Here is a 15,606-nt window from a genome sequence, read left to right on the forward strand (position 1 = left end):
TTCCCCCAGCACTGCTTTGTGCAATTCTTGTCTGTCTCTGCTCAGTCACATTCCCCGCTCCAGTCAGGTGTTGGCTGTCATCATGCAATATCAGCATTAAACCCTAATTTGGAAAAGTAAACCATTTTGTTTCTCCCCAATCTTCTCTTGGAGAATTTGACATTCAGGCTCTTCCATCACTCCACGTCTTCAAAACACTTTTACCTGCCCAACTCAGTGAGGGAAAACCAAGGAGGGGAAAGCATCTGCTCAGCAAAAGGTCCCAGGGAAAGTTGTGAGAGAATTCCAACCACAGGAATTAAGGAGTGGTCATAAACCAAATGTACTAAACCAGAGAAAACGATTTCTGGAAGCCATATGCTAGCAATCTCTTCTCAGTGTCAATGTCCTGCGGTACCAGGCAACGTAAATGCCTTCCTAGTGCTGAAGCAATCATGACATGACATCGTGCGCTCTTATTTCCGATTTCCCAAGGGGATGCAAGAGAAAGGGCAGTGAGTCATGTATTCAAAGGGGCAGCTCTATTTATACCTTCTTTCTACCCTCTTGGAGTAGTAAGTAATGAAGAATATAGTAACGATAAAAGCAACAAATATGAAAGAGATAAAGGCTAATAATGATTTTCGGGTTCGGAAGAAGTGGCATTCAGGACATGGGGCAATCTCTTCTGGGCACAGCAGCTCAGGAGTTTCAGGACCAGGAAAACCATTATTGTCAATTATTTCTCTGTAATGTTTCATAGAAGGCTTTGGTTCATATTGATTTGCAACGTAACTGTAGAGACCATATTTAGGAGCAGTCTTGTCATTAAAAGAATAGACAAAATATCCTTGCAGGTTAACGTTATCGAAGGTGTAAGCTGCAAAAGAAAACAACGGGTTGAAGAAATGAATAAATGTCACTTTGGCATTCAAGAGCAGTACCATATGCCAGTACATAAAGCAGGGGCAGGGGGATGTTAAACCTACATCTGCACCTCTCTTCCCAAAAATAAGGTAAGGTACATGTACATCTATGAAGTGTTTTGCACAAAAAGTAAGAATTTGTCAGCCATTGCCAGACAGTGTGATCTGTGAGTATCCTGCAATTTACTCCCTCGTGCTTGGTAAACACAGCTGTGAGTGCGTGACTGTGTTTAATGATCAGCATGGATCCTATCATGAAAAGATGGCTCTCTTTTTTATGTATGAAAGAATGCAGGTTTGGTTTTCCTGCACCTGGATTTCTGCAACCTGTTTCACTGATTGCTCCTTCTCCCTTGCAGAGCACCTCCTGACAGGGATGGCCGAGAAACGGAGAACATCAGCCTGCACTTCTCACCAGCAAAGGCACAGTACACCAGAAAAAGACGTGCCCATGCTAAGGTCATGTACTGGGATATCACCAGTGCAAGCGGAAAGCTTATGCAGATCACAGTACCCTCCTGTTATTGACCCAAGCTTCTGATCCAAGATGGCCTGCGTTAGTCTTTATTGAGAACATGTCCACAATCCCATATTGCTAACTTGGCTACTGGAAGAGGTCCAGCAGCTGGAGCATTAACCTTGAGCCATCAGTCCCGCTTGACAAAACCAATCAATCCATAGCAGTAAACACAAACTGTAATACTTTAGCTCTCAAAATCACTATTTTTAACAAATGAAAGCAACATCTTCTAGCAGATGAACACAGGGCTGAAAGCTAACAACTGCTGAATTTTAATGTGCTTCTGGAAATCATTCTTTCTGCAGCCACATGCAAGACATTTAGCACCTCTAACCTACTTTTCATGTATAAAATGAAATAATATTTACCTGCCTTTTTACAGAGCTGCTACCCAGGATAATTAGTTTGTGTTTGTAAAATCGTATGTGAATTTAATGGTGTTACATAAATGGTCACTGCTGTTCTTTGTTTTCAATTGGCAAAGATGTACTTAAACAGTGTACAAAGCCTCAGCCCAAAGGGTCCTGTACTGTATTTTGGAATCATTTATCTGCGCAAACATGTTGGCTCTCCTGGAACACGACAGGTGAGCAACATTACATGCACAAATGCTGCCACGAGCAGTCCCTGAAACAAACTGAAGGAAGAAGGCAGAATAGGAACTTTAAGGCAAGAGTACACATGTACCAAATCCCCTCTCATTCCTCTCCAGCGCAGACACTGAGGCAAGGACACAAGATTTGTAATTCATCTCAGTTACTGCACAGTTTTGGAGAAACCTGAATCAGTCATGATGCCAAGGTTAAGAGCTTGCTCCCTGTGTAAGGACAAGATGGACAAAAGCACAATACCAGAGTGGGAGAAGAAAAGAGAATGAAAAAGCTGGTGTTACTGACAGACCAAACACTATGGAGAGGTGTGTGATACTAAAAGTGGGAGAGTCAGCTTTAGGGCAAGTATTACAGCTAGTTAGCAGGGGCATATTCATCCATGACAAGGAAGGTGAAAAGCCAGGAAAATGAAAAGCCAGGAAAATATGGCTTACATGTGATGGTTAAGTTGAAAAACATAGGAGCTATTTCCAGGCTGGATAGAAAAGGGGAGAAGGAAGTGATTGGGGGATACTGGTAACAGATCAGTACAAATGACAAAGTTGTGTAAAAAACAGGGGGATGTGGAGGTGGTTTGGCTAATGGGAACTGGTGGAAAAGTCTATATCCATACGCACTTTGAAAACAGAAGTGCCAAGAACTGGTACAGTCTAAAGTGGTAGGAAGGAGAGAAGCAATACAGAAAAAAACAGATTGAAACCAGAAGCCCAAAAACAGCCAAGGTAAGTTTTTTAACTACAGATGCAGACAACATGCAGCCAGTGCTTCAAAATGCTGGAGAAGGAACTCTTGGGCACTTAATATTGATGTTCAGTAATTCATGAAAGAGCTGGAAATTACAGAGGAGGAAGTTAAAGCCAATACAGAGTGGACAGGATGACCTAGTAAATTATGGAACTGCCAGCCATCCTTGACTACCTAGCAAAAGAGTGGAATAGATTATATAAGGCTTGATAAATAAGAGTTACAGGAGATTATATATGATTAATGACAATCTGCTTAGCTTTATGAAAAATAAATCTTGTCAAACTAACTTGACATCTTTTATACGAGATCAGCAGATCAATAAAAGTAATGATGTTTTATGTAATATACTTAGAACTTCACAAGGCAACTGACTTGGTATTATACAGCATTTGGATCAAGAAAATTGAATGTTACAAGCCCATAATAAACAGATTTCAACTGGTCTCAAATAGATAAGTCTAGAAATGTAGTTGCAGGTAAGTAAGTGTCACAGTAGGTGTATTTCTACCATGGTCATGGAGATTGGCTTTTAGCACTAAGATATTTAATATCTTAAATATATCAGTGACCTGAAAGAAAAGTAAAACTATTTCTCATGAAGTTTGCAAATAACACAAAGATTAAGGACATAATTTAGCTAGTGCAGCAAGCTTTGCACAAGCAATCAAGTGGTATTTGAACATGACCAAATGTGAGGATGTCAAAGAACAAGCAGACCATACTTTGGTAGAGGAAGTTCTGCCTGGGGGGCAGGAATCTGTAACCGAGTTTGAAATCCCAGTAGATAACCACAGCTTGTGTAACCAACCTGCTGCCATGGCCAAAAGGGCTAATGGGCTGGTTAGATGTACAAAAGAGGAGTAAAAGGGTAGGAGGTTACGTTATACCTGCCTGACATATAGGTGTGGCCATGGCAGGAACAATATGTCCAGGTCTGGGTTTACCCCTCTCAAGAAGAATGCTGGCAAACAGGTAAAAGTTTAATAATTGAAAGGTTCTAAATGATGTTTTATAGTAAGGGACACAAAGAGCTTTGTCTGTGCTATTTATCAGAGATAAATGAGAGATAGCTTGTTTTCTGTCTGTGAATACCTACACAGGTAAAATACATGAAAATGCACAACAAAATGGCTTAAAGCTGAAGCTAAAGAAACTAATACTAGAAGTAAGATTTATATATATATCGTGGTTTAGCCCCAGCCAGCAACTAAGCACCACGCAGCCGCTCGCTCACTCCCCCTACCCCGATGGGATGGGGGAGAGAATTGGAGGAGTAAGAGTGAGAAACACTCCTGGGCTGAGATAAGAACAGTTTAATAATTGAAATAAAGTAAAATAGTAATGCTAATAGTAACAGTATAATAATGATAATAATAATAATGATACACGAAGCAAGTGATGCACAATGCAATTGCTCACCACCCGCCGACCGATACCCAGACAGTTCCCGAGCAGCGATCGCTGCTCCCCGGCCAACCCCCCCCAGTTTATATACTGAGCATGACGTCATACGGTATGGAATAGCCCTTTGGTCAGTTTGGATCAACTATTCCGGCTGTGCCCCCTCCCAGTTTCTTGTGCGCCTGGCAGAGCATGGGAAGCTGAAAAAGTCCTTGACTAGCATAAGCAGTACTCAGCAACAACTAAAAACATCAGCGTGTTATCAACATTCTTCTCCTACTAAATCCAAACCACAGCACTATGGCAGCTGCTAGGAAGAAAATTAACTCTATCCCAGCCGAAACCAGGACAATATATTTTTATATTTATATAATTAGCCACTGCAACAGCTTACAGTGACATGTAGAAGATTCTTCATGAGTAAAAATTATCTCATTCGGGTCTTGTGCTTTTCTTAAAAACCAGCATGTGTTGGATGACAGGATGACTCAAAATGCCTCCTTTTTGCCTTATAATTTATGAATCTTTGAGACAGAGATAAAGACCTGTTTGGGTTCTGAATAGCAGGAAAGAGTCCAGGAAATGGCATAATGAGGTAGATAGCTGAATTATTATGAAGATCACTGTTGGATAAGATCACTGTGTTGGATAAGATACAGAGACAGCTGAGGAACAGAACTGATACCCAGCCCTGAGGCACATCAGTGGAAAGAAGCAAACAAAGCAAAACAACAGAAGAAGTGCAGTAAGAAGAAAATCTGACTAAATACATGTGGAGCTACTCACATAACATATACTTAAATTTCTTGAATCCACAAAAAAGTTCTTCTGCTGTCTTATGCAGAATATGTGCAAGGTCAGTCTTCCCAATGTTTAGTAACACCAATCAATCATTAATCAAAGGAAAAACTATCTGTTATGTTGTAAGAAGATTTAATTTATGGAGTATTCTACATAGGATTTATTTTGTAAAGTTAAACATACTGTATCACACAGTGTATACTAATACTGGGATTTGTGATATATAAACTCTCTACGGTTCCTTACCTTTTAAAGCTTCATTGATGTAATTCTGTATGTAATACACTCTGAGCTTATCATGCACCATATTTTGGTCATCGTCAATTCCGTTAGCCATAACATAAATTGGGACATTGCCATACTTTGATTTAACCCACTTGAGCAATTTACGCAGTCCCCAGGGCACTACCGCAGCTCTGTTGGGGGAGTGCAGCCATGTGATGTCATTGATCATTTGAACTTCAAGATAGTGGTCGTATTTTAGTGCATCTTCTTTCTCCCAGCCCACAAGGGTAGTAGTGTAGTGACTCAAGGCAAAAAAATCAAATGAGCCCTGGACTAACTTCTTTTCATCTTCTGAGAAATAAGGCAAGTGGAAATTATACAGGTCAACACTGTTTCTTTGGTGAAGCCATGCTCTCATCACCTGTGGGTAGTCACCATTCCCAAAGATGGGTTCTGCAAGCCAGCCAATGTCAAACTCTAAAATTCTGTCAGCAACTTCTTGGTCATTCCTGGAAAAAGGACAAGCTGGTTCTACCCAGTCGGCTTGCAGAGCTATAGATATTTTACCCTTCTGAGATCTCCTGAACTCTTTGTCATAAAGATGCCATGCTTTTGCATGGGCTTTCAACAGGTTGTGCCCTGCGGTGTATGTCAAGTTTTTCACAGACGGTTCATTCATTGTGATCCAAAATTTGACATGGTCCCCAAGACTTGTGAAGCAGAATTTGGCATATTCAACAAAAGCGTGAACAGTTTCTGGGTTTTCCCAAGCTCCATATTTGGCAAGGGAAACTGGAAGCTCTTGATTCTCGGCCATAGGTTGCCATAAAGCAACAACAGGAGTTATGTTAACTCTGAGAAGTTCACTAGCAAAACACTGATAATAACGCACAAGTGTGTGGTTGATTAGAGAAAGGTTGCCTAAAGGAAGGATTAAAGACCATTTCAGTGAAAAATGAAAGTGTGTGACGTGCATTTCTTGCAGAAGAGAGATCTGAAGCCTGATAGCAGCAAAGTCAACACAGTGACGCTTGCGTTTCGAGGTGAAAACTCCATCCACTTTAATAAGCTTCTTTGTCTGGTGAACGTCCCACACATAAACATTAGAGTCAAGAAACTGGGCGGGTGTCGTGTCTACCTAGGTAGAAGAAGAAACATACCAGATTCAAGCGGTTTGTTCTAGGTAGGTGGGAACACCATAAACATCAGGCACAACCTAGTGAAAGAATACGGTAAGTCAAAGCATTGCATTTAGCACCTCTCTCACATCTCTGATACAGTAACATCTCTGGCTCATATGAATGAATTAATCTTCTGTTAACATGTGACATCAGAAAAGTACCAAATCTTTTTATCATTTTCATCCTACTTTCAACACAAGCTTATGCTAATGGTCACCATGTTTACATATTCTCCAGATTGCGCCAGTCTGTATGGGAAACAAGGGATTGCTCAGGGATAAGGCACTAAACCTGTGACAGATCTCCAGAGAAGCAGATCTTCATCAAAGACTACAGTAATTTTTAAAATGTTTTTAAGATTAAGAAGCTATACTGAAGGGCCTACACAGACACTGTCTGTTGTAAATTACCCAGTAGCTTCAGTTTCAAGACCACTCCCTGAACACAGTAAAAGAAATAATGAATGCAACATCATTTCTGTGTTCAGTTCTTTTCCTGACTATGATGAGAGATGAGTAATGCTCTGCACTTGATTTTTAGCATGAATTCAGCTGACAAGCAAAATTTTTCCTTCTTGCTAAAGACGTCCTTTTTTACTGAACTCATTTCCAAGTTATTTCAGCAGGTTGTTGAAGTCTGAATCAATTTTTTTGAGGGACTCTGAGTAAACCTACTATATGTCACTCCAACAATAAATGCATTTCCCATAAGTCTTTAGGGCTTCAGATGTCAGAAGTGCCTGTATGAGATACTGCATAGAGTAGAAGATGAGCTTCTCAGGGTCCCACAGTATTATACTTTCACTTTTTAATGAACATCACAAACACAATAATGAGTAGAAAATGGAAAAGTGAATTCCTTAAAATAATGCACAGTGTAAAATCTCCTCATTCATACCCTAGCGTAACTCTTACAAGAAAGATCCAAACTACAAGATACTGGTACCACATGTGTTTATTTGTCCTTTTTTCCTCTTTTTTTTTTTTTTGGTGCAAGGTTCCCCCTGAGTTCAGATTTCCTTGTCCTGCCCTCTGTTTGAAAAGCAGGTGTCAGCCTACAACCAGTGTTCAACTTGTAGCTGAGGCTCTGCAGACTGTATAAAGAAGCTGCTGAAAATCAGTTGCTATTTTATCCGGAGAGGTCAGTACTGTGCTTATAGAAGAAAGTAATAAAAAACAGCATGTCTGAGGGAAATTGCTTTTCTGGAGAATTGTCCCTTGTAGATTACTAAAGCATGCATTGCCACTAATACTGTGGGAATGCTGTCAAAAGAGTTTTTCCACTGTGATGCACCTACAAATCACACTACCTAAGCCTTACAGCACAAAATGTTTGAATGGCCTTTTGAAATGAAAATATTCAGCTTTGAGGGTTTTGGGGATGGGAGGGATTTTTTAACTGCCTTAGGCTGACTGACTCTGCAACTTTATAGCTGTTATCGATCCCAAAGGCAGCAATTCCATTTCCAATCCCTAATCTGTCTGGAAGCTAGGAGGATAATGACTGTTGAATCTTCTTGGAAACCGGTGTACCAGGTAAGGAGGCTGCAGTATTTTTCAAGAGAACAAAGTCAGATCTTACTTTTGGAGTGAGAAAAAAACTAACAAGCACCGTATACTCTAGCTTAAAGAAAGATTCTGTCATTGTGGAAAATCTAAATTAAAAATTCTGTTCTTGGATCAAGCCTCAGCATTGAATTTAACTACACTTCTTTACTGTGGTTAGAGAAGCCCTGCAAGCCAAAACAACATCTGAGAATTACAGAGCCAAACTGTTACAGAGACCGTAACTAAGCTACAATTTTTACACATGCTATGAAGTTTTAAAATTTGAAAGGTTCTCTCAAAGTATCAGATTTAGTTCAAATAAAGAGTGAGAGCTATGAACTGGACACATGATCTAGCTGGGTGCTATCCAGACGCACTGAAGGCCTCTGTCAGATACAGTACTACACAAAATGACAAAGAAGGAATACAGAAATTTCATCTAAATCTAATATTGTTTACTTTTTCTTTACACAAAAGCCCTCTAACAAAGGTACCAGGATACACAAGCATAAGGTGTAGAAACATGCCACTGGAGTTTTAAGAGCTTTCAGGAAGTTTTCTAAAACATGTATTATCACAGCAGACCAATATATTACCATTCAAATTACGAACGTGAAAAAGCAGTAATATTTCCCATTTCACAGACTAGGACGTTTGGAACTACACTTCAGCAGATCTAATCAACTTCCATTCGAAAAGGACTGACTTCCAGTAACTGATCACATGACACATCCAGGGAAGATGAGCATCAGACCCCTTTCAATTTCCATATGTTTTTTTAAAATGTGATTTATCCTATCTCAATCTGACTGGACCTCCTTGGTCACATGCAGAAAGTCTAGTGAAGACTGAAAGACACGGTGTTTGGTACAAAAGCCTTGTACCCGTCTCCTTGCAGCACTGTGGTAATATATATCAGCAAAGACACTCTATCCAGCAAATTTTTCAATATGAACTGGAGCACTAATCTGACTGGACAGACTGTTGGCTTTATCATCAGACTCACCTGAATGTAGTTGTCAACAATTCCCCAAGCAAAGCCACAGGGAAAAATCCCTTCTATGGGCTGGTTTTCAGGCAAAGGGGGGAAGCCATTTTTTTCTATCAGTTTTTGATAGAACAAGACAGAAGATTTGGGCATCAATTTCTTGTCGTGGCTTTGAAAATCAACGTAAAACAATCCACGCCGAATGCTGTATCCCCTGTGCCATTCAAAGCCATCCAGGAGGGACCAGACTGTGTAGCCAAACACATTAACTCCGTCGTACCGGATGGCTAAGGAAAGAAGAAAACCAAACTTATAGCAGTGCTCATTTTTCCTCTAGATTACACCGTATCAGCAATGTTTGCGGTTTTCATGTGTAAGAACAATGCAGTAGGTCAGGTAAGTATCTCGCGGCCTGCCTCAAAGCCCGTTCAGGGAAGATACTTCAACTGCACTCAGGGAGCTGCCAGGACATGGGTGCACTGTGCAAGGCCGTAGAGGAACCTGGCTTGGCTTTAAACAAGCCAGATTTAGAAAGCAAAGCAGTGCAGCAGCGGTTCGAGCAGCGCTGCTAATTAGGCGTGCCAAACCTCAGTCTCAGAGCAGAGCACGCTACGCTTGGGCTGTTTGCAGCAACTGAGGCAGCGGCTGCACTGCACTGCACTCTGCTAAGCACGCGCTGCAGCTCACTCTGGGGTAGCTTAAGTGCCATTAATGCAGCACTACCCTGTATGCAAGCAAAAGTTATACTCTCTTTGATCCTTCCCCTCCACTGCAAATACATATTGAGAAAACCCTGACAACACTTTTGGTGTGTTGATGGATTTTTATTACCAAGGATTTTAAGTAGAAGCGATAACGCAGGAAGCCCCTCTTTATTTGATAATTCTGTCTCTTTACATCTTTTATGGCATAGCATTTTCCAGTTTAAATATTTAAGGGTTTCTAAAAAGATATATACGTTCTAGGTCAACTGTTTGACTTTTAAGAATCACCACACACTTTGTAGGTTAAAATCAGGGTCTACTGGCATCTGGTGGTATTGCCAGCTTTACAGCTTTATTTTGAGATTCCAAATCATACCCACTTTTAGTCGTATTAAACACTGAGATTAAGCAAAATGTTCCTGGGCAAGGCTCGGCTTCAGGAAAGCACAAAGGAGTGTGCTTATTTTAATTACATAATTAGACCCACCCTAATTCAGCAATGCATTTAAGCATATTCTTAAATGTTCTTTTGAACTTGAGTTTGGCTCCATAGCCAGCAGAGTTTATCTTTATTACTCACCATCTTCTGTCAACCCAGACTGGGTACTGACTGAACGTATTTTCCAGCCTAGTAACACTGAAAGCGTTATTTTAGGCAACCAGAATATCAAGATCCTCATTTCCTGGTTTTATTAATGTACCTCATTACAATCATTTATGAAAGACCACATGGATTCTTGATTGTAACCCTGTTTGAATCAATTAAATGAACTGCGGTTAAATAAGCAATGAATTTGGCCCAGTCTCTATCAGAGGTCATGAGAAAATGTCTAAGGAAATGGAATATTTCTCCTCCTAACGGCATCATTCTTTTGTGTTTGGCACATGCCAGTATTTTTCTAACCTCTGCATGCATCCGTGATGACATCTGCTGTACCAACAGAGTAAAAGCCAATACAGACCCACTTTCTGAACTGGTCTCAATGAGAATTTCTCTTTGAACACCATCTCATCCCTTCTGTAAGTCTTCACACAGCACTCCCACACTTCCTGAGCACCTCATTAAAATTCTCCTCAAATCCTTCTTTAAAAATGCATTCACTTTTAAGTGTCACCTATGAAAGAAACAATTTGGAAAATTTTTGGAAGTTCCAAAAAGTCTGGAAATCTCAAACATACTATCCCACATGGATTGCATGTTACTGAAAAACCACAATGAAAATTATTGTCTTTTTTTTTCTTTGTCTTTTTCCTCTGTCTACCTCCCCTCTTTTTTATGTCTGTTGGTGTGCAAGCCAGACTGACTGAAACCTAAACTGTCCTTGCTTCTGAAACTGAGTGGCTTTGTCCATACTGTCTACTGGAAATAACTCCTGACCTGAGCAATCCCCCACAGCATGTCCAGAAGTGTGCTACTGTGCAGGCCAGAACACTGCCAGAACTGGGTTAAAAAACAAACAGCACTTCAGCTCACGCTCTGTCTAGCTCACTAGTATAGAAACAGTCCGAGGAAAACTGGCAGACCCGTAAGCATCGAATACAGATCCTTAAAACCCTCTGCTCAGCTTCTGTCCAACCCCAGTGAGGGTGAGGTGTGTGAAGCCTGCAGCCCCTGCTTCCGTGTGGAAGGTGCCCAAAGATCTACGTTTTGCCTCTGGACATACCTGAGAATAGCTCAGTCCTAACCTGTCAGCGGCCTGGATGTTCCTGTTCTCCTTACGACTCTTTGAATTCAGACCTGCTAACTCCCCAATGACCTAACCCTTCGGCTAGTCAACATGGCACAGAGGAGTTTGCATGCCCTCCTGGTCAGCATGCTCCACTTTGCAAGGAACAATCAATTTATTTGTTGCACCAGAGACAGAGCAGGGAAGTGAATATGACCCTAGAGTAAGTGGTTAGATACCCATCCATGTAAGAAGACATCTCCAACCAATTAGCAGCTCTAATTAATATTTAACTACTTTATATTCTAGCTCTATTTACTCTATTCAACCCTAAACGGTATTTAGGGAAAAAAAAAAAAGATCAATAATAGCAAACAGTAAAAGGATTTAGGGCTGTGAATCCCAAATAAAGAGAACCTCTGCCAGAGCCAAAAAGAAAAGAGACAAAAAAAAAAAAAAGTACGGAGCTTGTCTGCAGCATGCAGTGTCAGAATGGGCAAATAGGCATCTTCATCAGCACTTCAACTGAAATCAGGAGCACACTTCTGAGCAAATCTCCCTCCTTATCACGCTTCAGTTCTCATCCCAGAGTGCTCTCAGGATGCAAGACCTGGGTTCCTTTGGGGTGAAATTAATCCAGAAATGGGCTTCAGGAACGCACACAGTGTGGACACCAAGCCCTCAACACCAACCCTTTTTACTTGACAGGCTTGCTCCGACAGGGCTGCACTTACTTGTTAACATAGATATAGAAATAACCGGTTTTGTCTGAAACAGTGCATATACACAGTCAGGCAAAGATAGTGGCCAGATCTAGGAAGCAGCAAAACCACATTTATGTGGCCCTGGGTCTACATTAATTATCTTTGCTTCTCACTGCTATAGCTCCAATGCCATTTTACTGCCCCGTGACTGCTGGAGTGAGTCTGGTGGTAACTAGTGCAGGAATCTCTACATTACAGTGCTTTACTGCACTGGATAGACATGTCCTAACTCTCTGAGACAGACAACATGTGCCTTTGTCTTTGGTCTTTAAGGTTGTCCAACAAGACAGCTCACAGCCAACATGATGCCCTTTGTGGATCATTCTCAACTAAATTCCCCTAGGTATTGCATAGCAAACTTTGGTATTTACACTGGATTTTGCAGATTCTAATAGACAGAAGAGTTGGGTGCAATAATTTTCATCGTAATGATGCCAAAGTCCCTTCTGCAGATCCAGTCTGTCTCTGCTTTTTTTTTTCCTGTAAGAAGTTTAGCCAAGTGTTCGTATTCTTAACTTAATATGACAAGACTACTGTTGTTGTTGCTGTTGTTATTTACTGAGTGGCACTGTTAAAAGGAATGAAATAATGTAAACTGAGATTGTTTCCAGCCAGCTGTGATTAAAAGGCAGATCCCTGTATGCATGTCCAGCAATTTACGAACTAAGCAGAAATACGGGTAGCAGGAATATGACCCCTTATAGCTCTTCATCTGACTTCATGCAAACTAGTAATACTGTACTTACAATAGTTAGTAACTGTCTTACATTTCATTCCTGCCATTTTGGATGCACTGGCTCAGGTATTTATTCACCTTTTAATTTGTTTGTAATAATTAGGTTTCTCGAATACCAGATGAAAAAAACGTGGGACTCCTCTGCATCTTCAAGAGTGCTAAGAATAAAATGAAAGCCATTTTTGCCCTGCATGAAAATGGCAATGTAACACAATAGCTATCTCATCTGAACTAATAGCTACAATAATACTGTTTTAAAAAACAGAACAATAAACTGTAGACAAGTAAATAAATTATTAAATTGTAAATTAAGAAATTAAAAGACAATGAAAGTAGAAATGGGAACCCAACCAACTTACTGGTGGTGACTAGTAAGGCTGAAAAACTCTGTTTTGACACAAGGAAATAGGAAAATAGAAAATAACTCTCATACAGGATAGTGTATTTCTCTTACTGTTTGGAAAAAATAATAGGTGAACAATTTAAATAATTTTGATTGTACAAACCTCAGTCATTCACTCCTCCTTAAACTGATGTAAATTCAGATTATTGTGATTGATGTCCAGAGCTGTACCAATGTAAAATTTGTGCAAGGGCAACACTGAGATGCAGAATGTAGTGGTTTCAAGTTTTCATTTAAAAATGTACTTTTTCAGCCTTATGTTTTCTTCAGAGAAACTCCTATTGCATAGTATTTACCTTCCCACATATATATTCTTACATTTTGTACATATGCATTCATACATTTAAGATATGGAACAGAACTATAAATAAATAACACAGTAAATTTCCCTAAGTCCACTGAGAGTATAGTTCACACGTTTTGCACTTCCTCCCACCACCGACAGCAGAAATTTTCCTACTGACTTAAAAGACAGCAGCATCAAGCTCACCAAATGCTACCTGCAGATATTAAGGGTCTTCAAGAGCTGAAAAGAACAAACCTAGGAAAGGGATTTGGAGTCATTTCACAAGTGGCAAGATGAATGTTAAGACTAAAATTAGTTTTCAGCCTCATTCTTTAACATATCTCTGTAGACTATTTTGCATTATGATTTTGTCAACCCCATGTTAATACAACCTCAGTCTTACCTTTTAAAGTTTCCATAATGAACTTTTTGAGATAGTAAATATATTTGGCATCATCTCTCTTGGTGCTACCAGAAACAAACCAGCTGTTCTCCACAATGAATATTTGGGGGTTGTTATATTCACTGCTTATCCAGTAAAGGAGCTGCCTCAGGCTTATTGATTCCAACTGCTGGAATTTCATGTGGGAGTCCAAGAGCTGGAAACTCAGGGTAGCTCCAAAAGAAAGAGCAAAAAAGTCTGCTGTTCCCTTGATATACTTCTTCTCAACTTCACTGAACTCAGGCAACAGAGATGAGAGGTTGCTCCTCATGCTCTCTGGATAGTCACCATCAATGAATATGGGTTTAGCAAACCAGCCGAGCACAAAATCAAGGGATTTTTGACATTCTTTTATGTTTTTTTCAGTCATACGTTGAGGTTTTATCCAGTGGGAGCTAAGGGCAATGGACACTTTTCCTCTTTGAGTTGGACGGAAATGGTCATTGTAGAGATGCCAGACTTTAGCATGGGCCTGTCGAAAAGAAAAGACTGTAATCAATGCACCTGAAATTTCGTTTTAAGTAAAACAATTAGACTCAAGTACAGACGTCCAGTGTCATGGAGTAACCACATAAACACAGCATTTGAGGGCTCAGCCTTATTCATTCATCAGCAGTTTACAACTCCTAAATTCAATTTTCTTTAATACCATATTAATACCATACATCAACTAGAAATCGTTAGCTGGACGGGGAAAACAGCATCTCAGTTTTCCATGAGATACTATTCCAGGCACTGAACACACTTTTGGTGGTTAGTTAGACACCTTTATTAACTTTTGTTATTGAGTTCAGACATACTTCCACTATTGCAAAAATGAAAATGCATTTAACTAAACATGTTTCAAAGTACATTTTCATTATAGGAATATCACTTTATCTGTAGATTCACAGATCTATAAAGAAGGAAGGTCTATTCGTAAGAACTGCCCAAATCTCTCAAACAATACAAGACAAAGAAACACCCTTGAACTTACTCCTCTTCGAACCAGAACACACAGTGTAAGAAAAACTACCAATCTGGATTTAAAAGAGACTGGTGAAAAACAATTTACCACAGGTCCTGAAAAATTATTCCAATACTTCAATTTAATTTGTTTTATTAAAATCTGCTATTTACCTCTAGCATCAGATTTCAACCACTTGTCTTGGTATAATTTTGTCTGTTACTGTGAGGAGATCTTTTCCACCAAATTTCTTTCCCATGATCTTACAGAGTAAGTTGAAACAGTCTCTTGATGTTCCCTTTGAAAGCTAAATAGATTAAGTTCCTGGAGCCTCACATTATCTTCAGGCATAGCTTCAAGCCCTCTAACCATTCTCACTGATTCTCTTCCAATTTGTCATCATCTGTCTTAAACTGCAGAAGCAGAATTGGACATAATATGCTAGTGGTAGTCTTGCCAGCAGTAAAACCAGAGACAATTTAATACACTGTTTTTGCTTATGTGGCCATAGCATTACACTGTGAGCATATGCTCATCTAAACTACCATCCCTCCAGAGCCCTTCACCATTTAAAACATATTTTTTCTTTGCACCTACCTTATCAAAGAATTTTGACTGCTCTAGGAATCAACATCCCTTCTTTTTGTCATCTACACATTAGTAGAAATTGTAATGTTTTTTCCCAGGTCATTGATAAAAAGGTAAAAAAAAATGAGATCTATTCATTAGAAT

The 15,606-nt window shown here is 39.8% G+C and overlaps 1 protein-coding gene across 1 annotated transcript in view; it reads right to left on the bottom strand.

Moving 5' to 3' along the window:
* Positions 1 to 521: 521 nt before the first annotated feature.
* The window catches only part of KL (klotho), a 50,344-nt gene continuing 35,259 nt past the window's right edge, over positions 522 to 15,606 (bottom strand). Inside the window, exons 2-5 of the mRNA XM_075725437.1 lie at positions 13,890 to 14,400; positions 8,945 to 9,213; positions 5,232 to 6,348; positions 522 to 859 (exon numbers count right to left, since the gene is read on the bottom strand). Coding sequence (XP_075581552.1) covers positions 522 to 859; positions 5,232 to 6,348; positions 8,945 to 9,213; positions 13,890 to 14,400 — 2,235 coding nt within the window. The remainder of the gene's footprint in view (positions 860 to 5,231; positions 6,349 to 8,944; positions 9,214 to 13,889; positions 14,401 to 15,606) is intronic.

The sequence above is a fragment of the Pelecanus crispus genome, chromosome 1 (genome assembly GCF_030463565.1).
Source record: "Pelecanus crispus isolate bPelCri1 chromosome 1, bPelCri1.pri, whole genome shotgun sequence".
NCBI classification, from domain to species: domain Eukaryota; kingdom Metazoa; phylum Chordata; class Aves; order Pelecaniformes; family Pelecanidae; genus Pelecanus; species Pelecanus crispus.